Raw genomic sequence first — 25,634 nt, 5'->3', positions numbered from 1 at the left:
CAGGAGTCACGGCAGCACCCACCACCTGTGCCCCCTCTGCCCCCTCTCCTCCCCCAGAGCGCCCCGTCCCCACAGCCCCAGTGCCAGGGCCAGGACACTCTTTTCAGGTCTAAGGGAAGCCGGACTCCCACCCCCTCCCTGCTGTCCTCTGAACCCCCCAGCCAGCACAGCACCCTCTACCGCCCCCCCAGCAGCCTGGGATGTGCCGCTCAGGCACCTACCGCGGGCTTCTCCTCTTTTGTTTGACACACAGCTCTCCTTCCAATGACAACAAGACCCTGAGGACGAGTCTTTGATTTTGTTGTTGTTGGTTTATTTGTATTTTGCTCTTTTTCTCTTTTTTTGTCCATTTGACAGAGTTGTTACTCAATATTAAGCATTGCAGGCATCTTGAATAGCGTTTTCTCCTCTGTGAAGAGTGGTTGTGCGGATGATTGTGTGTAGCCCGTATGAATGGTTAGTCGATGTGACATGTACTTTATGAAAAGACAATCATTTGAAAGTTTTTATGCGTTGCTTAAGTAAATTTATTTGAGGGTACAACCATATGAACAAGGAAGTACAGAACCCGAGGTTCTGAAAAAAAAGAAAACCTTGTTTTAAAAACACTGTATTATTGTTTAATATGAGAGCTTTATGAAAAAACAACCACCTTAGAACCATATAGAGTATGGACCACTTGGCTTGCTGAGACTGGACAATGGAAAAACCAATTGATGGAATAATGTGATTTTCGGGCAAAGGACGAACTGATAGTGAGAAATGGACTCTGACTTTGGCGCTTGTGGTCACTGTGGCCCTCGGCTGCATTTGACCCTCTCACTCTGCCTAAACACTGTTGGATCTGCATTATATGTGTTTACTATATGTACTTGTCTCATATTGTTTACCAGATATTTATATCAGTCGGCTTCAAGCTAAACATTTTCAGAACATCACTCGTGACAATGTTATGAATCACATTAAAGCATTGTGGCACCTTTATAGTAGTGTGGGGAATGTGTTGATTGTGTGCTGGTGCTCATGTCAGTAGATGTACACGCTAAGACAATTGTTTTGTAATGTGCATCCATTTTCTCTTTTTGTTATGACAGAATATGACCGAGGACCAAAAGCACAAATCTTGTTGGTTCAAATTATTCTATCCCATCACAACCACATAACAATATGCTATTAATAGCTGTCAAAGAAGAACAAGAGGAACAATCTTTAAGCGGGTTACTGCGACATAAAGAACACTGAGCAAACTGAAAACTCTTAACGCTTTTTTGAAGAATGTGTTCTATTGACAGGACGACAAAACATAAGACGACAAGAATCTTACAGAGAGTAAACATTCAAAATAAGAAAGATGATATTATGTATTTGTTCATGAGGCTCGAGAAGAGGTCCGCCTGATGGTGTATCTATGTTTATTTAATAAACTTTATTTAATGATTGACAGCAACAGGACACAAGTATTGTACATGAAATACATCAACAAGGATCGTCACGTGAGATAATGTGTGTTCAACATGTTACAGTGTAACATAGCATTGATATGATGACTGGAAATGTGTTTCATGCTCACTGTACAAACGTATGCATATGATATGATAAGATGTTTTCTATGAGTCTTTTTGATTATGCTGGTTCTTTACAGCAGTTGAATGGGACGTTGCTGTGCTGGAGTTGGACCCATAGTGTATAAAATTAGACAGTCACTCCAAATTATCATCTGTCAAATTTCCAATGTGAACATCACTGTATACATCATGAAGGCAACATTATGGACCTATTCATGGTAGCTCTCTACAATAAATTATTCTATTTTGTAATGGCTTTTTCTTCATGCCTCATATGCATATTTTAGAATTTAATACAGAATAATATAAATTGGCAAATAAGACAGGTGACTTATAATTCTGACACTTGAGAGAGTGGTAAAGCTTTGAAACACTGGTACGAACCAATTACTTTAAGGGAAATATAAAGCATATCAGACCCTGCAGACATATTATACACAGACAGTCGTAAGTAGACCTATTTACATGGTCTGAAAGACAATGTGCTTATAGGTGACACTTGATCCTACAGTGCCAAAATGACCTGATTTGCTCAAGCACAACAGAGACGTAATTGGGATGCATAAGAGCACGAGTTACAGGGAAGAATATGAAGAAGAATCGGATCTGGTGCAAGCGAGCTATAAAGCTGGGGCAGGGGGGAGAGTGTGTGCCTGGGTAATCTCCTTATTTCAGGCCGGAAAACATTGATCTTAAGCAAGGCAAAGGGGGGAGGACCAGAGGGATCAGGCTGGAAGGTTTTAAGGGAAAAGTGAAAGACGAATCAAGGGTACAGTTTGTTTGTGTTGGAACATATTTACCCTTTACTTTTTATACAAAAAGAAACACATGGAAGTGTAAATCTCTCTGACAGATTTATAACTTTGCATAAGCGGATGGAGAATTTATTATAATGGCAATTACTTTACTTAATGGTGCAAGATCTGAGATTAGGTGCATTTCAATTGCCTCTCAACGGCTCTCAACATGTCAGCGGCGAGCCGGCCGCTGACAGATAACGGTGCTAACAGCACTAACAGTGCAAACTACATCAAAAGTGCTGACAGAGCTAACAGTGTTTACCTGTTGGGGAGCCAGAGGGTACGTGCTGCGCTTCCGTAATGACGCTGATGGTCGAGACAACGTTATCAGCTGTAACCACCTTCTGAGAGCAGTGCAGAGCAGCGGCCGTGAGCTAACCAGTGGGGCACGCTCAAGTGCACCAAGCTCGGAAAACAACACACGCAGAGGGAGAGCTACTTCATTCTCTGCTTAGGCAGACATAACTCTAATCTGTCTTTACATAAACAATATTTTTTTGCTGCTAATGTTAAAAAATGTTGAATACAGCTAATTTAAGGGGTGACATTACAATGACATGGTAACATTTAGGGTAATTAATAGGCAGAAATGGAATAAAATAATAATATGCATAATTATGTTTCCATTAGTGTATAATGACCTGAAACTGAGAATCATGTATTATTTAGCTTAGAAAAAGCCATTTATAGGGTTGCCTTCCACAGAGTCTGCCATCTTGCACTGCATTTCTACAGCAGCCCAGAAGGGACAAACACTGGCTCTATGAGAGCCGTTGGCATTTTTGCATTACCTAAAGGTGGGGATGGCTTACGAAACTCGGTATTAAACGGGCTCTGGATTATTAAAAATCAAAGTATTAATAAGCTCTGACATTACTGGGGCTTTTTATTAGTACTTTTTAATGTTTTCTTGTAATTTAATATCACACATAATATAATATCGAGCATATCCACTGCTTTCTCTGTCAGGCTGGGCTCCTTATAACTACACAGAAAGCTAAGACACAAGCACAAACACACGATGACTCAAGCAAAGAGTGACTGCTGTGACTAAACCAGGTGGAGAGTTGACGGCAGGGGCGTTTCTAGGATTCAAAGAAAGGGGGGGCTTAGCCCCAAGGGGAGTGGCATGTTTGCGCGCATTTTTGGGGCCCATTTGGGGCCGCGGATATCCATTGTTTCAGACAGTTCATAGATTGGTTCAATCAGAAAGAGTGTGATTTTTTTTTGAGGGGGGCTTCAATGCCTAACGACGCCCCTGGTTGACGGCAACTACACTCATTACTGTTATTGCAATAAAACATTCCAGAGTAAACAGAGGATATTTTATCAATACATGAACATGTAAACGAAAGTGAAACCTAATTGAATTGGCCGCTCTCAGCTACCATAGTTCTCCGTAATGCTTAGAAAGGGAGGGGGGGGGAGCAAAGGGTCATGTTGTTGCTCGCTATCTGTAACCTCACCACTGGAATTGCAGAGGACAAATCCGATCACATCTCATGTATACTTTACAGGCCAACTTGTTTCTTCAACAAACCAATAGCTCAGCTTTAATGAAATGAAATATAACATATTGCTTTGTAATATTTTGAATAATTCTACTTTGTAACTCAAACTTATGTTAACGCTGCTGTGACTATATTGTTCACTCTCAATCAATTCACTGCGAGGAGGCATACAGATTAATCATCTGTTCACACACACACACGCACAGACGCGGCTTCACATCAACAAATCTGTTACATTTTTACATTTCAGTTCAGTATCTCCTCCTGGGACCGACTTATACAGAATGTGTCCTAATTCTGACTGCGCTTGTTGAAGTGCATCAGAGCACATTTGCAACGCAGCTAACTCAGCCTGACTGGTGACTCCAAAATGAGGACAAAATCATGATGTTTGATACAGAGGGACATTGGACGTTACAGCTTTTAAAAAGTTTAAAAATTCCTCTGGTGTTATGTTATTTTCACTCACAAGTCAAATATCCATCAGTATGCAGCCAATGCAGGCTTCGTCTTGACAGTTGGGACAGTGAAATAAAATGGAGATTATGCATCATAATCCATTTTGTGAGCATGGGTCACTAATAGGTTTCACCCACTGCCCTCTGCGAGGCAGCTATCTGAAATGTTTGTGTACTTGTTCAACCCATCCGGCCTGTCTAGAACTTTGCCATGGTATTTGTCCATAAGGCCTAGACACACCAAACCAACATCACCAACAGCCTGTGTCTTTGCCAAAAAGTTGCATTTGAACACATCGCAAAGAAAAACAGACAATGGGCCAACTAGCACGTACATCCTGCACCTGCTGGAGAGGAGATAACTGTCCATTACTGCAGTTAGCGGTAGTCATGTGTTTGTCATTCAAAAGAGAAAACCGGAAGCGTTTGCCCTCCATTTTCACACCACTCTTTACTTACTACTTAGCTAAATTCCAGACAACCACGTCGTTATGAAAACACTTGTGTATTGGAATGATCAAATGAGAGGAAGAAGAAACGTGAGAGAAGCCTTCTGTGTGTGCCCCCTTGACTTGTTATTGTCATTTGGTAAAAGGTTAAAGGGCACAGCTTTCTCTCTCATATATGATTTATAGGCTTAGCGGTGAAGCCTTATTTTGCTCCCTCTGCTGTGAAATAACAAAAATCACAAGATTGACAAAGGATCCCTCTGTTAGAAATCATTACATCACACAGCTTCCTCATCTGATCTTCTAGCATCACAACAGCCATACTTAAGAGATACACAACACCAGACTGCTGGTGCTGTAAACCGTTGCCAACACTGAGAGTCCTGGAAGGTTTAAGGGGTCCCATGGACAGTCTGGGAGAGAATTCAACATCACAAAGCCAGACAACTAGAGATTTCCCTGAATGTCCAAAGTGCCTCATCTGAGAATGGATTTTTTGAAAGATTCAAAAACATCAAAAGCATAGTTTGCACTTGGTGAAGCAAAGGCTGAGACACCACTGAACAAATAGCCTCTTCTGATGGACCACTGAACAGAGCTGTCAAAGCTGTCAAGGCAATACACAAAGCTGCAACAACAGGAGACTGTTGCAATACTACTCCAGCAGCAGCACATAGAACGAAGCAGCCGGGATTTTTGTTCTTAAAAGGTCGCTGAGACGTTTCGCTTCCCGGCATGTATTTTCAACTTTATTTCATTAAAGAACTAAATTACTTTGCAGAGCAGGATAATGGCCAGGAGAAAAAACATGATTGCAGACCAGCTGCATGTAAATGCAGGTCTTGCAGTAATCGTGTTATTAAAAGTGCATTCTCAGATTTGCTGTCTTAATCAGATTTTAATTAGTTTGGAGAGAGAGAGAGAGAGAGAGAGAGAGAGAGAGAGAGAGAGAGAGAGAGAGAGAGAGAGATCTTGTGGGGAAACATCCTGTTAATACACTCATTTAATATTAATCTTAAGTGAAGTTATGTTATGCTCATTATGCCCTAATGAGCGGTCAGACAGAGGCCAGACGACACAGCCTGGAATACACATGGTCAAACAAATGGGTCAGTCATTCAAAAAGGCCTTCGGTGATTGAAGAACGTGAAAGATCAATGAAAGACTTTGAACCGCTCTCCTCAACGTGTAAATAATTTGATTAAAATATTTGAAACCACATGCTTTTCCTTTAATCCTGTATATGACTGATTTGCCTTATTCTAATTGACCCAGAGTTTGCATACTTTTCTGGGTCTTACCTATTTGCCTTGTTAGCTCGGGTATTCCATTCATAAGAGCCATGTAAAATGTATAAGGTGTCTTTAACTTGCACTGCATGCAACTCCTCAAAAATGTCATGTAGGGCACTCGCTTACTTCCTTTGTGTCCGGTGTTCTCACAGAGGATGACGATGCGTTTCCCCCCTCTCAGTGACACAGTTTAAGAGAAAGTGAAGGAGTGAAAACACAATACTTTGGTTGAAAGTATGACACTGATATTTGCAATATAAATACATCCTTAAATACAGAATGTGTTCTTGACTGGTGGAGAAGATGGGTTTATGGTTTCATTTTTCTTATCTAATTAGCCCCCTGAAACATTACGGAGAGACTTAATAATGTGTCATTAGTGGTCATGACGCAGACCCCGCATTCAATTGAGGGAAATGAAGCTGAGCCTGTCTGAGGGCCCCCATGCTGGCAGCCTGTGTCTTTAAGCAGCCATGTAAAGAGGGCGTGTTCAAACGCACTACCCAGGCAGCAGGAGGCATTGTATTGAGTTATTGCACTCACGAGCAGCAGCACCGCTTCTGTGGATGCGGTGACAGCATAAGTAACATTTCTGTTAAAAAAAAAGAAAAAAAAAAAGAGAGAGAGCCTGTCTGTCTAGCCGTTTGGATTTCCTGAGCGTTTGATCTCATCGCTTCACGTCTCCGTTGGTTTGATGCATGCTGCCCCCATTGTCAACCTGCTGGGGGCCTAAAAGTGAAGCAGCACCCGGCTTTATGAATGGGGATGCTCGGTAAGTGCGTGCGCTTCAATGTCTGTACTTGCACTTAAGCTTCACCGCACAAAATGCACCTTTCTGTATTTGTTTATACGGCTCACGTGTGTATTTAACAGGTCCGCTTCGTTTAGCGGTTCGGTCGAGCGCGCGCGGGCGCACAAGGCAGCTGACGCGTTTGTGGTCAGCTACTTATTGTTCTCCTGCCAGTGACCCACCCAGAATCACAGCCGTGTCTTCATGTGAGCGAGTGACCGCGCCGATAAACGCAAGAGTGCTGTCAAATGGACACTTGTATAAGGGGCCGCGGTTTCAGTCGCTGAAACGTTTTATTTGTGGTGTCGCGAGAATTGAGCTGATATTTCTGCAGCTACACTCTGCAATAATTAAAACCTTCATACGCGTGGGGTGCTTTGTAGCAAAAAATGATTCCTCATTTGTACTCGTCACCAAACGAGAACTCTCACAGGCGTCACATGAGGACATGTGTTCAGCTTCAAAATGAGGCCAATAGTGTGTTGAAACCAAAAGATCATGCATTACACACTTTGTGCCCCGTCTTACAGCGCACGCCTGTCCTGTTTGTCCAGTTTGTTGCCTTGTATCCTTGAGCCCGTCTGTCTACTTGGCAGAGCTGCTGAGTTTCAGCCCCAGTTTCAGTTCAGTCTCGATGGCATCTGATGAGCTCATTGACGGGCACAATAAAGTGATAAGGCCTCGGGATCAGTAGGCCGTACTGATAAGAACTCCTCGGCAATTGTTTGAGGAGATAATGGTATCCGATATCTCTGCTTGTGAGGCAAACTGTCTGGCTTTCTTTGTTTTCAGAGGTTTAAAAGTGACATTTGACCCGACTCATCCACGACACGCAGAGGGCTTTGTGAGATGTCAACTTGTTCTGCCCAGACGCTGTGATGGATTTGGGTCGACGACACGGCAAACAAGCAATCCTCCTCATCGCCAAGATTTATGTGCCACAGGCTGAGCCTGTTTACTTCCCTCCCCCCCCAGAAGTGCCTCTGAAATGCTTTTCAAGACATGCGACACACTCGACCAGCCTGCACAGGTTCTGCTCCCTCTACTTTCCTCCGTTTCTGAAATTACAAAGCACCTAATTGCCTGCAGGGGACATGTGTTTAAGTGCCTGAAGGTGAAAGTTATCCTTCCTCCGTGTGGTGTTGGACACTGTGCCAACCACTCTGTTATTGGACACAGCGTAGACGGCGTTTGCTTGGCGCACAGCCCAGGAAACGCAACCTGCTCAGAAAGTACTCAGATCAGCAACTCAAGATCCTTCTGCGGTGGCGCTGAAGTGCACCTTTAGAGTGTTGTTTGTGGCTATAGCGAGTGTATGGTCCTTCACCCATGTTTGAACATGTCTGCTGTTTGTGTGCTCATTTGTGGGCAATGTGTGTGTCCTGTTCAGCCCCTTCACATTCCAGGAAATACCAATATAAACTGTTATTTTTTGTTCCTGGAATGCCTCTTTGGATGGTGCTGTTAACTGCTGCGTTATTAGAGAGGACGTGACAGTACTTTAGAAGGATGTGTAGCATAAGTAACATGTTGGGTTGTTGTCGCTTCTCTTACGGCCACAGGCCTGAAAATGTTATAAATACTGTCTCAATGGGACATTTACTAGTATTTGGAAGTGTTCATTCTCTCAGTACACAATTTATGGTTTGCTAGCTTGACTTGTAACATAAAGCAACAGTTCTTTAGTACGTTGCCCCCTACCCTTTTTCTTTTTTTTTATAACCTTGTTGTCCCAACATCAAATTCTAAGGGCATCTCATATTTCACTCTGTGAATGCTGTTTGTTCCTGTGTCTTTTGTTTGGTGGCATTGTTTCCTGGTCTGATCCAGCATGCCTTGCACTGTGTGCTGGTAGGCTGGTGTTCGTACTGTGAGCTGGAGGAAATGTAGATATTTTTTTTTTTTTTGTCATCCGGTTTCCTTGTCGTAATATTGAGTGGTGTTGATATCAGCGTAGCAGAAGACAATGACACTGTACAAAATGTTTGATGGCTGACAAGAAGACTGGTATTTGTTGACAATAAATTAACAATTCTGCCTGAATCCTTTTTTGGGTACTTGGTTTGTATTAATCCAAAAATTGGATGTTCGATTTTGGGAGAGAATCTGTGCACGGTACACTTATTATCCACTTCAAATTGACACTGTTGTCATGCACAAGTAGAGTAGTGTCTTGTATTTTCTAAAGAATACAGTCTTTGACAAAAACAGCCCCTTCACTGTTAAATAATGACTTCTTTGGCTTCCCTCAGCTTGTGCAATGTCTTGTTGCTCTGACCCCTCGTAATTATGGCGCACTGACACTTTAAAGCAATCATTTCCCTGCATTCTTTCCATTGACTAGCGCAGGTTTCCTCTTGAGTTTTTCAAAATGCAGCCTCACCGCTCTTGAGAGAGAGAGAGAGAGAGAGAGAGACACCTGGCCGGTCTGCGACAGTCTGCCCTGGGTGACGACCGGGACACTTGGGCCTGAGGCCAGAGCTCTGTCATCAGCTGTGACTCAGCTATCTGCTGTGGTGAAGATCCGGTTGTGTTCAGCCACTAAAATGAATGTTGTTGAACCAGCGGCGCTCCATGTACTGATACGTGGCAGTGCCAGCACGGGCCCACAGCTCTGTAGGTTATTAAAACTATTGTTTGATGGAGATACGAGCTGTGTTTGTTTGGTTAGCCCATCAGTAATACAGTATGATGGAAGACATGGAGGCCTTTTGTTTGTATTACGAGTGTTCAGGAAGGGCAGACTGAGTAGATTTCCGGAGAGATGGGAGGGTTTACCGCCTCATTTTCTCCCTGCCCTTCCTGTGGACGTACCCCGCTAACAAAAATTCTCTTCCATCATAGTTGTGCCTGTTTGTTTTAGTTGCCGTTTTGAGGTTACTTGTGTCGGTCACTTAGCTCAGTGGTAATTTGTAAGATTCATGCGCAGTCAAAGAGGTCACGGACGTCTTTTTGTGGAGACGGGAGCAGTTATTAATGACCTGGAGCTGGTCGTTGACCTTGCCGGTCCAGCTGGACGAGAATGAAAAAAGCTGGGAATGTCTTCAGGAATGTACCATTACCAAATACATTCAAAGTGATGTTAAGTGGTTATTTCTGGCGTGCTCTTGTGTTGATAACGCCAATGTCAACCTCTTTTCTGCTCATTCTCTCATTATGGTGAGATACTCAAAATGCCGGAGTGGTGCCAATGTCGGTCCACTTGTGTTTGGATGCCATGCCCAGTCCACGGATGACGTTGAGGAATGCTGGCTGCCAATTCAGTCGCATGTTTGTAACTTTTATTCCATTCAGAGACGGCGGTACAGAGCTGGAATAGACGATATTGTTTGTGTACGGAAAGGCATTGCAGGTCTGTGACAATGACGTGTAACAGAACACTTTTCATTCTTGAATGCGTTGGAGTGGAGTACGGCATTCTATGTCTGCCGTCCGCTGTTTGTGTCTGTTTTATGAAAGCTGTCGGTTTCACCAAAGCGGAGGATAGGGAGGAGGAGATGGGGTGTCTTGTCTGGAGGCTGTGTCGGCTTGTAAACGTAAAAAGAGACGAGTCATCTCCGCTGGTGTATCAAAGGTCAGCCGGTACACGTCGAGGTGACTCGCTGCAGGCCTATTCTCTGCCTTGAACCCTGTCGTTGGTTGTCGGGGTTCTTTTGAACGTATACTCTGCTCTGTTCTGGTTATCACCTGTGCATCACTTTTCCTCCTCCTCTCTAGTTCATCTGACCGGCTCGTGTGACTAAAACTGCTTTTCCGCTTGGACAAAAAACTCAAAACATCCACGAACATCTGGCTTTTGCCTTCAGTGGGAATGGTGACTATTGGCCTTCATTCCTGGGCCGAATTACTCTGCAGTATAGTCACAGGTATTTATTGGCTCCGGGTTGGCAGTGATGGAAACATGACACCCGCGGGAACTTGTTAATTCTTGCCCCTCTTGCGGTGTGATGCCATGTGACGCTTGTTGAAGTGGATATTTTAATGAATAAAAGCAACAGGGATTTGGACAGTTGTTATAATATATCATCATAGAAAACATTGAATTGATATGCTCTCCTCAAAGCCACCAAACTCCAGTCAGACAACACAGTCATTTTACCTCGCTGACCATCCAAACACCTTCTATCTCGACAGAAACAAAATAAAACTGAAAATTGTCTCCGTTAGTATTCACTGTTTAGTAATTAACTGCTTCAGGTGCCGGGCGTCGTGTCCGTGAAGTGAAACTTGACACGCCAGGGAACCAGAAAGTCCCGTCCTACGGCACGACATACTCGGGGGAAATCAGTCTATCGCTTAATTATAGCGTGATTTTCTGTTTTTAAAAAGCCACATCTACACGCTATATTTGATGGGAAAAGGGTATAATATAGACTTTTATAGTTGCCCTGTTGATAATGCAGCTACACACTAAAGATGAACAGTCTGCAGTTGTATAATCATGTACCGGTAAACTGAATGTTATTTTTAAACACTGCTGAGTTTGTGTAAGTTTGTTCTTCCAGCTCAATCTCCATCCCTCAAATATTCCACTCGCTTATCAAAGGATAGCTACAGATTTAGTACTCATTGATATGAATGCCAATTCAAAAACTCTGCAGGCACTTTTTTTTTCCTTCTTTTTAGCAGGGAAGCTCTAAAAATCTGTTGTGCTTTGATCCTTACCGAGCAGAATGTCCTGCTGGGTGAGGTGTGACATTAGCATAACAGACCGCCTCACACCAGCTTGCCAGGTATGAGTGGGGATGGCAAAAAACACAGATATGTGAGTTTTTTTTTTGCTGTCTGTGCTTGAGAAATACACACAGGCAGGCTGTTTTTTATCTTCTCCTTCCTGTCCTCAGAGGCGTTATTCTCGTTGTTTTTTTGGAGGAACTGTATTAGTATCGAGGTGTTTTTAGTTGGAGGTGTTTTCTCATTTTGGCTTTCCTGATTTAATTAAATTTCAATGTAGGGCTGCAACTTATAATTATATTCATTATTGACCATCTGTCTGTGATTTTCTCTCAATTAACGAAAAACGTCCAACACATTATTCCAAAGCCAAGAGACACGCCTCCAACTGTCTTGTTTTGTCCAATCAACACAAAAATTTGCACATCAGACAAACTCGCGTTTGACATTTTTGTGTGACAAACCAGGATTAATCAACAATCAAAAAAAGTGCCTGTCAGTTGTTCCAGCTTCACAACGCAAACACGCAGGCCAACGTGGGTGTGAACATGGTCTGTTACGGCATCCCCATCCTTTTTTTTTTTTTTGCATTTCACACCAACAGATTTTTGGATGTGCCTTGCTCTTTACACCACAGAGGGTTTACAAGTCCATCCAAATGAGCCCTTGGCTTTCTTGCGGTATTGGAAGTGCAGTGTGGTGAGTGGCATGGGAAATGGGGCGGTATGGCAGGAGGGCACTCGAGATACCCCGTAGGTCAACAACTCGATCTGAATCAAAACACCACAAGCAAACGGCATGCCGCTTAGCCGGAGTGCAATAAAATGGACCATTTACTGCTGAATCTGGCTCTTCTGTAAGTAGGCGGGCTTTATTTGCAATGTTTCATTGGAGCAGTGTGTTTTCACCCGTTGCTCAGAGGGCAGCATCAGCTTGTATCTGTTGTTCCCTGTCTGTATGATTGAGAGATAATGTGATCTCCACCGTTTGTCCTTGGGCTGCTCCTTCCTAAATGAGACGTTCAGCCGCACTAACTGAGTTGCATGGCAGATACCTATCTTCGAGAGGCCATTTGTCTGCTTAATTACTGGAACGTGTGTGTGTGTGTGTGTGTGTGTGCTAGCCCTATTCCTATTCCTAACACCTCTTGCTCGTGTTGCCCTTTTAAACATCTGGCCATGAATGAGTTTTTTTTTCACCAACAAATGTGTGCAAATGGTGTTATCGTCAGTGATTCTACAGCGTTTTGAGAAAACCAGCAACTTTTTTCACACACGTTTGGTTGCATGTGGCCTCCCAACCCCCAATGTCATCTCACCCCGAGGTCATGTGGTTGTCCGTCCAGGTCAATGACTTCAAATGCGCGAGACAGAAAAGCCTCCACTACTGCAGCAGCCACGCTCTCCCAGACGGTAACGTACACACTGGACTGATAATGCACAAATAAGATCAGACAAGACATCATACAAGAATACCTAATTAGGGAAATGGTCCATTAGTCACGTTTGAATGTGTGTCTGTGAGTGATCTCTTGTGTATCAAGTGTGGACTGGCCTAGTGTGAGAGAACTGACGAGAAGGGAACACTCGCAGCTGACACACATTTTTCAGGTTAGGTCTTGTGTCGCACATATAAATTCAGATTTCTGTTTTTTTTTTTTTTTCTTCGTGTTGGCTGAGCTGTACAACCTCAATTACTGCATGTTGATGATGTGGGTGATTTTTTTTTTTTTGTTTTGTTTTGTTTGAGTCATAGCATAAGCTCTTTCTTCACTTCCTGTGATGTAGCGTCTCTTTTCAGTGCTTAGAAATGGCTGTATAGCATTTCCGTTAAGATCCAGAGTTCTCCTGGGTGAATATACTCAGGTTCCAGACTCCTCTCTTTTATCCCCCCTTTTCAGTTAAAAGAACACATTCCTAAGTTATTTCTGTGCTCTTCCCTCAGAAGCAGTGGGTGTGTATTTTCTTCCCACAAAGTAGTGGCTCTAACCGTACGATATTTAAGCAGCTTTCGAACCCCCCCCATAGACCCAGGCTAGGTATTTATATTGATAATTGAGTTATGTGATCTATAAACAGAGCGAACATTACATTTCCCATGACATAAATCCATTTGGGGGGAAATGGGTTGGAATATCATTTGCCCAAACAGATGTGAAGCAGCAATGGAAACGTTCCCAGTGTGCTCAAGTTTATCACATTTTTTTTTGATCTGTGTATGCATTCACTGCTGCGTTTTTACTCGGCAGTTGAGAAATACCACATCCACACCGAGGCTGGTCGGTCATCTTCAAAACCAAATGTCATTCAACGGGCTGAAGGCCGGTGTGTGTGTGTGTGTGTGTGTGTGTGTGTGTGTGTGTGTGTGTAGAAGGTTTCCGATTTCGCTGTCAAAATGAAAAGATACAGATGCGCCTCGTTTGCTCGTCTTGTCGGTTTCTGTCCCACATTCTGTGTTTCCCATTGGCTCTCTGCTGCAGCCAGACCCCGAGTGTTGTGAAAGTCTGTTTATAAAGTCAACCCCCCCCCCCTGCTGTGACCCTGTAGTTCTCACGCTAACTGCTGCCTTCTCAGGCCCTTTTCCATTTTCTTTAAATTCACGTGTACACACACACATGCACACTTACTCAAACATACACAGAGCTGTAAATATAGCGGGGCTGTGAGTCAGGTTTAAGTGCTAAAGGCCTGTGCTGGATCGGGTTTAGATTCAAGCCGATGAACAATCTGCCTGGTGGTCGTCTCAGCAGTGCCCATTGCAGGAACATGGGCACTGTTGAGCTGCTCAGCTTTATCCCGGCCTAAGGGGGGTGAGATGTAGGAGTGGGAGGCGGGCTTTCACCGTCTCCCCTTCATCCGCTGGTTGTTTTTCTTCGCCTGATTATGCCACCCAGAAGCAACTGGCTGGGTGTGAATTATTTCCCTCATTATTTCCCCAAAAAACAAATCAAAACATGCAGCTTCAATAATAAACATGTTTCTGTGAGAGAGAAAAAAAAAAAAGACAGTCCTTGTTTGTGTGTTTTGGCACAAAAGTTCGTGGAAAGTTTTCACATCGTGTTCAAGCCTCAAGTCAAAAAATTCTGCATTCGTGTTCCTCTCGATATAGATGCCTCCATTTCCTCGCCTGCAGCACCGGAACGCTTGTATATTTTTATACATCCCCATTTTTTGCCATTAAAATATACACCACACGGACGGAGTGAATGATTGAGAACATAGCCGACGTTACGTTAAAAGGGCGTATTGTATCAGCTCTAGGTTGACACAGAAGGAGGCCATGTGCTGGATGCTTTGTGTGAGCCTGAAGCCTTCAACAGCCCCCTGACAGGAAATGCTTTTTGCTTGCTTGCAGGAGGGTGTTTCTATGGAAACAAAAGCAGGTGAGGGCATTAACAGGAAGAAGAGAAGAGGCTCAGCTGGAGGGGGGGGCGGAGACAGAAGAACGAGGTCAATGTGCTAAAAAAAATAAAATGAGAAGCATTAGACAGCCTAAATTCTAACGGCACTTTCACCAAAAGCAACTTCAATTTATTTTGAAGCCATGCCGGTAAGAAATCCAAAATCAAGGTTATGCCGCTGACTTTTTAAATGATCTTCCCGCGTTAGCATGGGCAAACAAACAAAGAGGCACTAAGTGCAAACCAGAGAGGTGCACAATGCAGACGGCAAGCTTAGTGCTTTCTGCAGGCCTGCTTACATGTGACCACAAGTCAGAGGTGCATGCGTTACCTGACGTCTGTCTGCAGAAACTGCTTGCGTTTCATTTTTGCAGACCACCGTGACGGTGTTCGTTTTAATGTGTGTTTTATATGCTGGCATCATGTATCACTAATGAGACACCCTGCTCCCGTCCCCCAGTGCGGCACCTGCGGAAGCAGACTAGCTGTCAGCCTGTGGTGAGGCTTCCGCTGTTTGGGCTCCATGTTTCAATAATGCAGAAACACATTTCTCTCAACTGTCAGTCACAAACCTCTAGGGGCTTAAACACGGTGTCTAAGAAGGAGATGGCCCGGGACTTGTTTCTTTCTCTGATCATATTTTCACGTACATTTGTCTAAAAAAATTCTTAGGTGACTGTTGAATAGCAAACTCGATATTATTGCTGTTCTATAATTGACTTTGTCTGTGACTAGAAGATAAGCTTTTGGTCATATACCGAATGCCGTGCAGTCAAAGTTGAGCTTCACAGCAGAAAACCCTCAGCAGCCCTCAGCTGTCCTCCAGTTCATGTTGGTCTGTGGTTGGTGTTTGGCTCTTAATTATAACGCAGTTAAAGCAGAATCCTGTGGTGTTCCCCGTGTTGTTTTTTCCCCAGTGCATCTCATAGAGAACTCTTGTAATTAGTGGATCATTAGAATTTCTTTGTTTTTGTTTTCGTTTTCATGATGGAATTAAAAGGCCAAATGTGAATATTCTGCACAGTGTAATGTGGTGTTGTGCAGTAAATTGATATGTCTACACTTATTTGATTTTTTTTTTTTTTTTTTGATTGTACATCACATTTTGACAGATGATTTAAAGATTTGCATCTTATTTTATTCAATTTTCATTTCTCAGGTTCCCAGGCTGACTGTGATTGAGGCCCCTCGAATCATTCCAAGGTCCTTAAGAAGGATTATATTCAAGATTTGGAAAGTTCTTTGTGCAAAACCAAACCGCCGCCATGCCGATCCTGAAACAGCTAGTGTCTAGCTCCTCCCAGAGCAAGCGCCGCTCACGCATGGACCTGACCAGGGAGATGATCAGCGCTCCGCTGGGCGACTTCCGCCACACCATGCATGTAGGCCGCAGCGGTGATGCGTTCGGCGACACCTCCTTCCTCAGCACGCGCTCGGGGGAACCTCCCCCTGAAACCAATTTCTTCCCCCGCTCTCCACGGCCCGGCCTCCTGTCTCGCACCTTCAGGAGCAGCAAGCGCTCCCAGTCAGTGACCAGAGTAGACCAGCAGAGAGACAACACCCTGGTGACCCCTGGTGGGTCCCCCACCTATGTGAAGAATGCCATGTCACTTCCCTTCCTCAATGGTGAGGACAGAGGGGACAGTCTTCTGGCCAAGAGTTTGTCCTCGAGTCCTTTAAAGCAGCCCGGGGAGGTGGATGGGAGAGGCGCAACTGCAGCCACTCACTACCTGGAGCTGGAAGAGCAGAGCTTTGGTGAGCTAACGGAGCTCCCAGAGAGCTCCCACCACCACTACGGCGGTGGAATGAAGCACGCCGAGTCGGTAATGTCTTTCCATGTCGACCTGGGACCCTCCATGCTGGGTGACATCCTGGGGGTGATGGAAAAGGAGGAAGACGATCTCGGCTACGAGGAGGGCAAGAGCAGCGAGGGCCGTGCCTCACCACCTCTCAGCACCCACGGCGAGGACGAGGATAGTGTCGAGAGAAACAAAGATGAGGATGCAGAGGAGGAGGAGGAAGAGGAAGACTCTGCAGAACTGCAGCAGCAGGCCTCTATGCATCTAGACAGCTCTGTAGATCTGGGGCCTGAGAATGGAAGTCCCTACACCCCAGAGTACACTCCCGAGACTCGGCCAAAACATTTGCAGCATCTAGACAGCTGCTCCATGTCCAGCTCTGGCTCTGCTGCCCTGGACGAGAAGCCAAACAGCCAGACCTATGCAGGAGATACAGACAGCGCCACTTTCAGTGCTCCGCCAGGGGAGGAGAGCAACTTCTCCTCCTTCTTGGAAGATGAAGACGATGAGATCCGCGTATGAGTCTCCGAAGTCTTCTAAACCAATAAAAAAAGGACAGAGCTCTGGAAGGGGAATATGTGAAACTAGCAAGTGCTTTAACAGTGTGGATTTGCAACTGAACAGAAATAAGACACTGTTGTCGGGTTCTGTGGGAATGGGACTGTGAAGAAGACGGAGGACGCTGACTTTGTAGGTCTGCAAGGAAAGAGTCGCTGCTCCTCTCTCCATCTGTCTGAGAGCCTTACCCTCCACTGTCTGTCAACCCGGCTCTCCCTTTTCAACACTGAGGGAACTGACATGGAAGAGCAGCCTCTCGTTAGAAAGAAACTTTTAGGAAAAACACTTTCCACAATTAAAGCTCAATTCACGCTTTGTCGCTCTTTTCTCTCACTTGACGTGTCACATGGCTTTTCAAATTTGGTCCGCCTCCCTTCTTGTTGTGCTTTGTCTCGCTGGCCGTGGGACATGAGGCCTGAGCTGAACAGAAGGCCTCTATCGCCACAGGATTACTGGTGGGTATCTTGTAACAATAAAGGGGGCTGTGTTTGTCACTGGAGTGTGAAGCCCTGACTTGAGCCCCTTTCATCTGAAGATGATCTAGTACAGTGCCAAAGATCTGTCAGTTTTCTCCCTTATGTAACTCTGTGTCCTTGTGACAACTGCTCACAGGCGGCCTTTCCCTGCTGTAAAGCTGGACCACAAAGCCCAAAACCAAAATTCTCTTCTGTTTTTCATTCACTGTGAGCGCTACACAGGCTTACCCTCCGTGTATATTAGAGAAAGCCAGGGCTGTAAAGCTGATGGAGAAGCATTGGCCTGCATTAACTTAAAAAAAAGCCTGGTGTTACTACAGGAAGCCAGAGGAGTGAAGAGTGGCCCACTGGGGGAGAGGTTGTACACTGTGTTTCTCTTTTCCCAATGAACAGATTCTTTTTTTCCCCACCCTGAAGCCATAATAATGATGATGATGATGTTACAGATTTCTGATAACTGACATGGATTGGCTATCTTCCACATACTAATGTCATTTACAGTTGAAACTGAAACGTTTGATAACCACTTCCTTCCTTGTTTGCGTACATCCGAGCAGCTGGTGCAACTGACCTGTTTAAAAGATGTGGATCCTCATTGGTCCAATGGGCTGCCTTTATGTATAGACAAGTTTCCACTACTTTGTGAGGAGGGCTTTAGGTTATTTATTGTGCAAAAGCAGCAGGCACAATTAAGCCAGACACTACTAGTATTTGGTGGTTAATACCTGTTGTGTTTCATTTTTATCTTTGAAAAAAAAAAAAAAAAATCTTTGCTATGTTTGTATTGAGTCTGTTTATAGAGTAGATGAAAAGGAAAGACATGGCAAGAGAATTTAAAAAAAAAGGTTGCTATTTTTCTGCAAGTTGCATCGTCATTGCAGCTCGACTATCTTTTGCATCATTAAAAGCAAGTATTGGGGCTCGGTTGCGCTGATTGATTTCACTGCCTTAACTGAAATTTCTAGCAAAAAATAATTCTACTTGTGACGCTCAAATTTGGGAGAGCCTGTCAAATCTGTTCCTTCTCTGTATGGTTATCACTTCTGAAGTTAAGTTTAAGGCGGAGTTTCAACTTGTAGGTTAAAAAAAAATAAAGATGTGTTCTAAAAACAAAATTAAAAAATAAATGTGCATAACTGGATATTTATATTTCCAATCACTCAAACACTACATAATGTATTCGGGTAATTTCTATGGTTAAAGGTGTGTGCGACTGGGAAGTTATCATTGTTGCCCTTTCTGTATAATGTTGTGTATTATGCCTTACTTCTTTACTGTTACTTTGTTCTGTATTATCCAAAATAACCTATATTTTTCAATAAAAGAAATCCTGAACATCTTTACGTCTTCGTATTTAATGCAGCTTGGTCTCAGAGCATCAGAAGAGACTGTAGCATAAGTGCTACTCAATCAGCAGCATTAACAAAGGAATTCTTAGACTGCCATCGCTGCTTCCTGTCACTTTGCTTTGGCTCTCCCAGAAGAGGAAGGAAGGAAGCAATTGAGGCCTAGTTGAATGTGTCTCTTTAAGTATTAGCTATCCAAGCTGAGAATGCTGTGATGACTCATGAGTAAGTGTGTGTGTGAGAGAAGAGTCAATATGTATTTAAATACCCTTCAAACTCCCTCCCCTCTATTTTCATGCTGTCGTTCAAACAGCTAAGCAGCAGCTCAACAGAACCTTTGCATTAATAATGTCCAAACTACAGAAGACGTTGGACAAAAGACATTTTTTTTTTTTCAACAGCGAAAATTGCGTAATGTCTTCAGATACAATCCATATTAAGTTTGCTAATTTAATCACCTTTAACTCATGAAAAGTCATATGTAAAAAATAAACCAAGTAGAGTGTCAAAGAAAGGCATGAAAAAGTCATAGTATATAGAATGTTGAAAAAAAGCATGTAAAATATATTATAGCATGTTGGGGGAAAAGTAACAGTATAGCATGTCGAAGAAAGTAATAATATAAAATGTCAAAATATTTTTTAAATAGTCATAATAGTATGTCGAAAAAAGTAATGTATGTAAAAAAAAATACACGATACAATAGTATGACATTTTTTAATACAACTATTATTGCTAGGTTAGTACAGCAACTACTTCTGCTATAATTGATACTTTTACCACAACTACAACAATTACAACTAAAACTAATTCAACTCCAACAACTTATCCTACTAGTTGATTTGATACCAAATGTTTGTTCAATTCGCTCTACTTCTTTGTCTCCTTCAAGTCCTTCTGCTCATCCAGCAGTCTGGACAAAATACAGAGATATGTGGTTTACACCAACATTTACCAAACAGATAAAGTCTCTCATGCGCCAATGCCAGAACTTTAATTCACCACTTTCAGGAAGGACAAGGTAGATTGTATAACACAAACACAGGTAGATATGTTAGACAGGTAGACATTAATAATCTGATTATGTAATCACAATGTGCCTTGTGTGACAATGACAAGGAGACAAAAATGACTCACAAAATGACTCACAATGATTCAATTGAAACCTTCAATGTCTGTCAATCCTGTAATTTAATAAAGATAATAAATAATAAAACAAAATGCAAATAAAAAAATAAAACATGCACATCCAGGTAGTCAAAGTGTTGGTTTCAACACGTACTCTGTAATTTCCCTGGTTAAACTAAACTATATGAAAGCCAGACTGAATAGATGGGTTTTTAGTTTGCTGTTCAGCTGTTCTCAGATCCTCTGGAAGGTTGTTTCAATGGCTTTGAGCCTAATGGCTAAAGCAGAGTCACCAAATGTTTTTGTTCTGCTTTGAGGAACAGTTAAAAGATAAGAACCAGAGGATCAGAGGATCAGAGGGGCCTTACTGGTTCATAAACTAAAAGAATTTAGGTATTGTAGTTTATCCTTTATGTGTCTGCCTTGTAAAGCACTTTGTAATTGTTGCTTGTTTTGATAGATTTTTATATAAATAACCTTTATTATTATTATTATTATCATCATCACCTCCTCCTCCGCTCACATCTCCCGTGGTCAAGACTAAGACGCCAGGAGAGGAGGTGAGGAAAGGAATGGAGGATGGTCAACTGGGAGATGAGAGATGGTGTTGAATGGTCATCTCTTGTGGACAAACGGCACATGTGGTCTAGAGGCAAACCCTCTGTTGTTTTGAGGATTACAGTATGTTTACCATTTTGAAAAGCTGTACTCTGTACAGTATATTGACACGGTGATTGTATAGTTTAGATGCATGTAAATACAATGTACGTAAATGAAACAAATCGAACAGAAACTGTGCCTTAAATAGCATAAATTATAGCAAAAATATATGTATTCAGATTTTTCACACAGGACTCTTGCTTTTTTTGGTGTTGTTATTTGTAATTTTATAATAACTATTATGCAACTTAGTTAAATGGCGCACAATCTCATAGAACATGGGTCTGATTGAATCGTTTCACTAAGGCGTCCGCCGGGAAGGTTTCAAAAGCAGCTGACTTTATGGGTGGAAAATACAATTCTGTAATTACTAAAATGATCTTTAGTTAAAGACCATAAACAAATGCTTTCTAATTGAGAACAGCTGCCATCCATTCAAGCGTAACCAAAACGTTCTGTCAGGCCAATCACACCTGAGCCTTTATGTATAAGGCGGTTTGCTGTAACATCTGTAACCCGCTCCAACATCACAGCTTCAGATACCATTTTTTTCTGATAATATCTATTTTATATTGCTGTGAAACATCTCATTCAAACAACTCTATTTATTCAGTTTGTGCACAAAAACTACGACTAGATTTAAACACATCTTAACATTATAATTTACTTCCACCAAATACTCAATCTCAGTGGCCACTTTCAACACAGATTTGTTGTTAACGTTGTAGCATTATCAGGGGGGAAATGCGTTTAACCACAGGTGTGTCGTACACCTTTGCACTTGCGCAGTAGCCTACCAATCGGGCAGGATGTATGGATAGATGATACAGGATCCAGCACTTCAGGCTAAATACATAAATAAACAGGTAAAAAACGAATGGTTAACCCAACCAAACCAAAACCATCCAACCAAATAAAAATTGTGCTTTTCAAATGAGTTATTATTTTGCTCGCGCACAGTCGCAGGTACATTACCTTGTGCCAAATACGCCGTTGCCTTGAGGATTACCCATAAGTCTTTGCTGTTACTTCTCTATGTTCTCAATGCAGGTGAACACACGTGCAGGTACGCATTTTACAACAGCAGGGGGCGAAGTTGTCCCATATAGCGGGATTTGAACGGGACCTGAACCTTTTCAAACGTGTTACGTTAGAAAGTGAAGACGTGAGTGAATTAGCAATTTGCAGTATTTTGTAGTATATTTGCAGTAAGGAGACCAAAAATACGTAAACTTTTCATTTACAAGTATTTAGGCTCTACTTTTATAATAAATATATATTTTGATGTTGATTCCTTTTATCACTTTTTGCTGCACTTTGCTGTATAGAATGTTTTTGTTATGACCATCATCTTCAAAATTAAGAAAAGAAACATGGGCATGTTTTGTTCTTGTTTTGTAGGGGTGTCTGGAAAACTAAAGCCCTTTTGAAGATTTGTGCCTATAATCAAAATCCCGCCCCTGGATGGAGGAAGGAACCTATGGAGAGCTGTATTTATAAAGAGGTCATTCTTCTGGCCCTGCTGATTGGAGAACAGATGAGACTGGCAGTCATGTAAGACCAGGATCCCACTCATCATCACAGACTCACAACTGTTCTTTCACTTTTGACTTTACTGATCACACTTTGGCTTTTTCACATATGTCACTGAACCTCTCACGGCTCGGTCAAAGTTCAGTGCACACTGCTTTGTTAACACTGCCGTTGCAGACAGTTCAAGGTCCCACCCTGCATCACCGCTCCGTATTAAAACTGCATGCTGAAAAAACTCTGATCCATTTTTCCTTGGTGTCTTTTTTTTCCAATTCAATCTTTCATCTCCACTTCGGGGGATCTTTAATCTCCTTCCACTTTCAGTTTTTCACAGTCACATTATACCAGCTTCCAATCTGCCAGAGGGCTAGAACAAGTCATTATTCTTACACTTGTGGTAAAAACAGGCCATTTATATTGATTGGTGTGGTCAATACAAACCAGTGGGGCTATTGATCCTACTTTCCTCTGTCTGTATAAAGTCATTATTCTCTTTAGAGATTGTTAGTCTTTTCTTTTTTTTTTTTGCTTGTTTCTCCGAGAAGGAAAAACTAAATCTTTACTTGTCACCACTTCTCAATTAGTTTCGAAAAGTCTTGTTTTTTTTATCACCGCTTTCAACTGAATTATTTATCTTGTGCTGAAGGTCCAGCACCAAGCAACAAATCACTCACTGCCCTACATCTTGTTATCTACTGCCATCTAGTGGTTCTATGAGGCTCCCATCTGGTGATGGGTGTGTCTGTGAAATGGCTGTTTTGACTTTAAGGTAGTAAATGAATCTCCTTTATATCTTTGTAGCATATTGCACCCCCAAATCATCAGGTTGATCCTTGAGTTTTGTTCTATTTTTTGAATTGGTCAGTGCTACGCCCACATTTTATGTAGACCCACACAAACATAGTTGCAAAATAACCCACCACCGAGACTGTCAGATGAGATTATTTGGATGATTTGCAGGAATAGGCAGGATTTTCCCGCACATTTGAACCTGATACCAGAGACGGCAGATTTGTTCAGGAGGCTCAGCTCACCTCCCTCCCCCATAGAAACTCATTGTAAATCGAGTCTGCCTTGCAGCTGTTTCTCCCGCTCAAACATCCTGGATGCAGTTTCTCATCTGCTGTCAAATGTCATTTCCCTTTGGTTTCAAACTCACTTTGAAAATCATATTTGTTTCACTCAAGCCACCAATGGGAGGCGCTCATTGCCTTTAGGTTTATTATGTCAGAAGCCCCTGCCTGGACCCACAACCTTTTCCGCCAAATTCCATCAGCAGACTTGCTGCTCTTCCAGCAGGCCGACGGCATGCTGAAATCTGGAAAGTATTAAGCAACCTGCTGGTGGAGGGGACTGGGGGGGGGGGGGGGGCTGATGAAGGAGGGAGAGAGGGGAAGTAAAAAGTGGGGGATGGGGGAGAAAAGAAACAGAATACAAAACTGTTCATATACCGCCCTTTGCCTGGCCCTGCTCTCTTTTCCCTCCCACACATACACTCACACGCATTAGAGTGTGAGCTCCCCCCCCAAAAAAAATCCACACCACTCCCCAAGCAGCTCCAGCATTTTTCTTTTATGTTTGCAGTATTTTGCTTTCCTCCTTTTTTTTTTTTAATGGGTCATAAACAAACACCCGTTTCTGCTGTGTAGTTCTGCACTGAGGGGGGGGGGGGGGGGGGGGGGGGGGGGAGTGTGTGGGTGTGGTGTATTGGTGTGTGTGTGGGTGTGTCTGTAGTTGTTTTGCTTGCACTGCCATGTGGTTGGAAGCGAGAATGAAAAACTGGATGGCGTCCATACATCCTTTCCCATGCTTTGATGCACATATCTTTGACCAAATGTATGCACAGTATCTGGGAGGGCTCACTGTAACTCCAGTGAGAAGGCCCGCCCACAAGAAGATGTATAGAATCTGAACTGCGCCAAGTAACATTCGGCAAGCAAGAAAATGTATCGTCCAGAGAGTAAAGATCTGTCTTAACGTTGACGTGTTGGTGCATACATTGATGTTTTTATTCAAAATAAACCCTTTCTTCATTCTAAGAGGAGGAGGATAAAGTTGTCTGTTGTTGACAGTATTTCACAAAGTTATTATCGCTGATGTCCAACATGTAGATGTATTAGTAACACAATAAAGATGTCTCTCCTTGGCAGTCTTGTTATTGATTAAATATCAACACTTATTGCCAGAGTAATTTATCCTGCCTTTTCAAACGCTCTACATCAGCCTTTACTTCAGTCTGCCAAGTAACAAAACAAATTGTAAGACAGTCAAACCCAACAAATGTTTTCAGCTTTGTGTCCTCAAAGTAAGGCTGAGGTATTCCTATCTGTGCAAGACGCAGCACCACGGTTATTGGTGTTAGCAGGAGCAGGAGCAGCGAACATAAACATTCCAGTACCCAGTGTTGACCTCTTGATCTCTAAAACCGTGGAACTGCAGTGCCGGCAGCAGGAGACCACACGCACACACACACACACACACACACACACACACACACTTGGTGGGAGGAGGAGCGGGGAGGACGCACAGCCTCTCCGGTGTCCTTGCCTTAAAGAGCTTCAGATGCCCGAAGACTGTGAAAAATTTGCCCATCCTCTTAAAATCAGTGCAGTCTTCAACCGCTCAGGGATTGTTGCCTGCATGTCAGACTGTGGGTATGGCTTAATCAGATGGAAAAGTTGTTCCAAGGAAAACACAGCTCCTGTCTTTCTCGTTCTCCCCCCTGTTGTTGAGCAACCGGCAGTTTCTTTTATGAATCTGGAGATTGTGTCATGTATTCTTTGGGTTAAATCTCCAGTGTTGAAATATGTTTTTCCATTCCGCAGAATCACAAGTGCTAAATCCGCCTTCAGCTCACCAGACTGAAACCATGGATCCAAACTAGATCTTTTTGCTATTTATGAACAAACAAACAGCCGGAATAATACATCTCGGTTTTTCTTTCAAAGTAGTGATTTCAAAATGAACTGATTAAGAAGTCAACTTCTGCCATGATTCTCTGCACTGATGTTGAACTTGTTAAACTACAATGTGAACACGGAGGACTCGTTTTTTTTTGCCACAAATGCAGAAACAATGATTCCTCCCTTCATTTTGCATTCTTTCCTTCTGTCTGTGTGCCGCTCTGCTGACCATGTCTCACTCCGCTGAGAAGGTTCCTGCAGCCTTGTGCGTCCCCAGGAGGTCTGGCCTGGC

General features: G+C 43.0%; 2 protein-coding genes across 4 annotated transcripts in view; both read left to right on the top strand.

Moving 5' to 3' along the window:
- The window catches only part of sdk2a (sidekick cell adhesion molecule 2a), a 35,043-nt gene extending 34,497 nt beyond the window's left edge, over positions 1 to 546 (top strand). The window contains exon 45 of the mRNA XM_076080224.1: positions 60 to 546. Within this exon, the coding sequence (XP_075936339.1) occupies positions 60 to 246 (187 nt within the window). The 3' untranslated portion in view covers positions 247 to 546. The remainder of the gene's footprint in view (positions 1 to 59) is intronic.
- Positions 547 to 6,574: 6,028 nt separating this feature from the next.
- On the top strand, positions 6,575 to 19,111 carry cdc42ep4a (CDC42 effector protein (Rho GTPase binding) 4a). Of its 3 annotated transcripts, none has more exons than XR_012952875.1 (2): positions 6,575 to 6,847; positions 7,658 to 8,908. XR_012952875.1 is itself a non-coding variant. In XM_076085872.1 (2 exons), exon 2 carries the CDS (start codon positions 16,205 to 16,207, stop codon positions 17,258 to 17,260), a length of 1,056 nt encoding a protein of 351 aa, XP_075941987.1. In that variant the 5' UTR covers positions 6,575 to 6,847; positions 16,099 to 16,204; the 3' UTR covers positions 17,261 to 19,111. The 3 variants fall into 3 exon arrangements, 2 of the variants coding, with proteins under 2 accessions (XP_075941987.1, XP_075941988.1); XM_076085872.1 differs by lacking the exon at positions 7,658 to 8,908 and adding an exon at positions 16,099 to 19,111; XM_076085873.1 differs by lacking the exons at positions 6,575 to 6,847; positions 7,658 to 8,908 and adding exons at positions 9,658 to 12,951; positions 16,099 to 19,111.
- The last annotated feature ends 6,523 nt before the right edge of the window (positions 19,112 to 25,634 follow it).

Source organism: Anarhichas minor, unplaced genomic scaffold (assembly GCF_050575085.1).
Source record: "Anarhichas minor isolate MPS153535 unplaced genomic scaffold, ASM5057508v1 ptg000007l, whole genome shotgun sequence".
Classification (NCBI taxonomy): Eukaryota; Metazoa; Chordata; class Actinopteri; order Perciformes; family Anarhichadidae; genus Anarhichas; species Anarhichas minor.
Note: the sequence above shows the minus strand (reverse complement) of the source record. Positions and strands in the feature narration are given on the sequence as shown.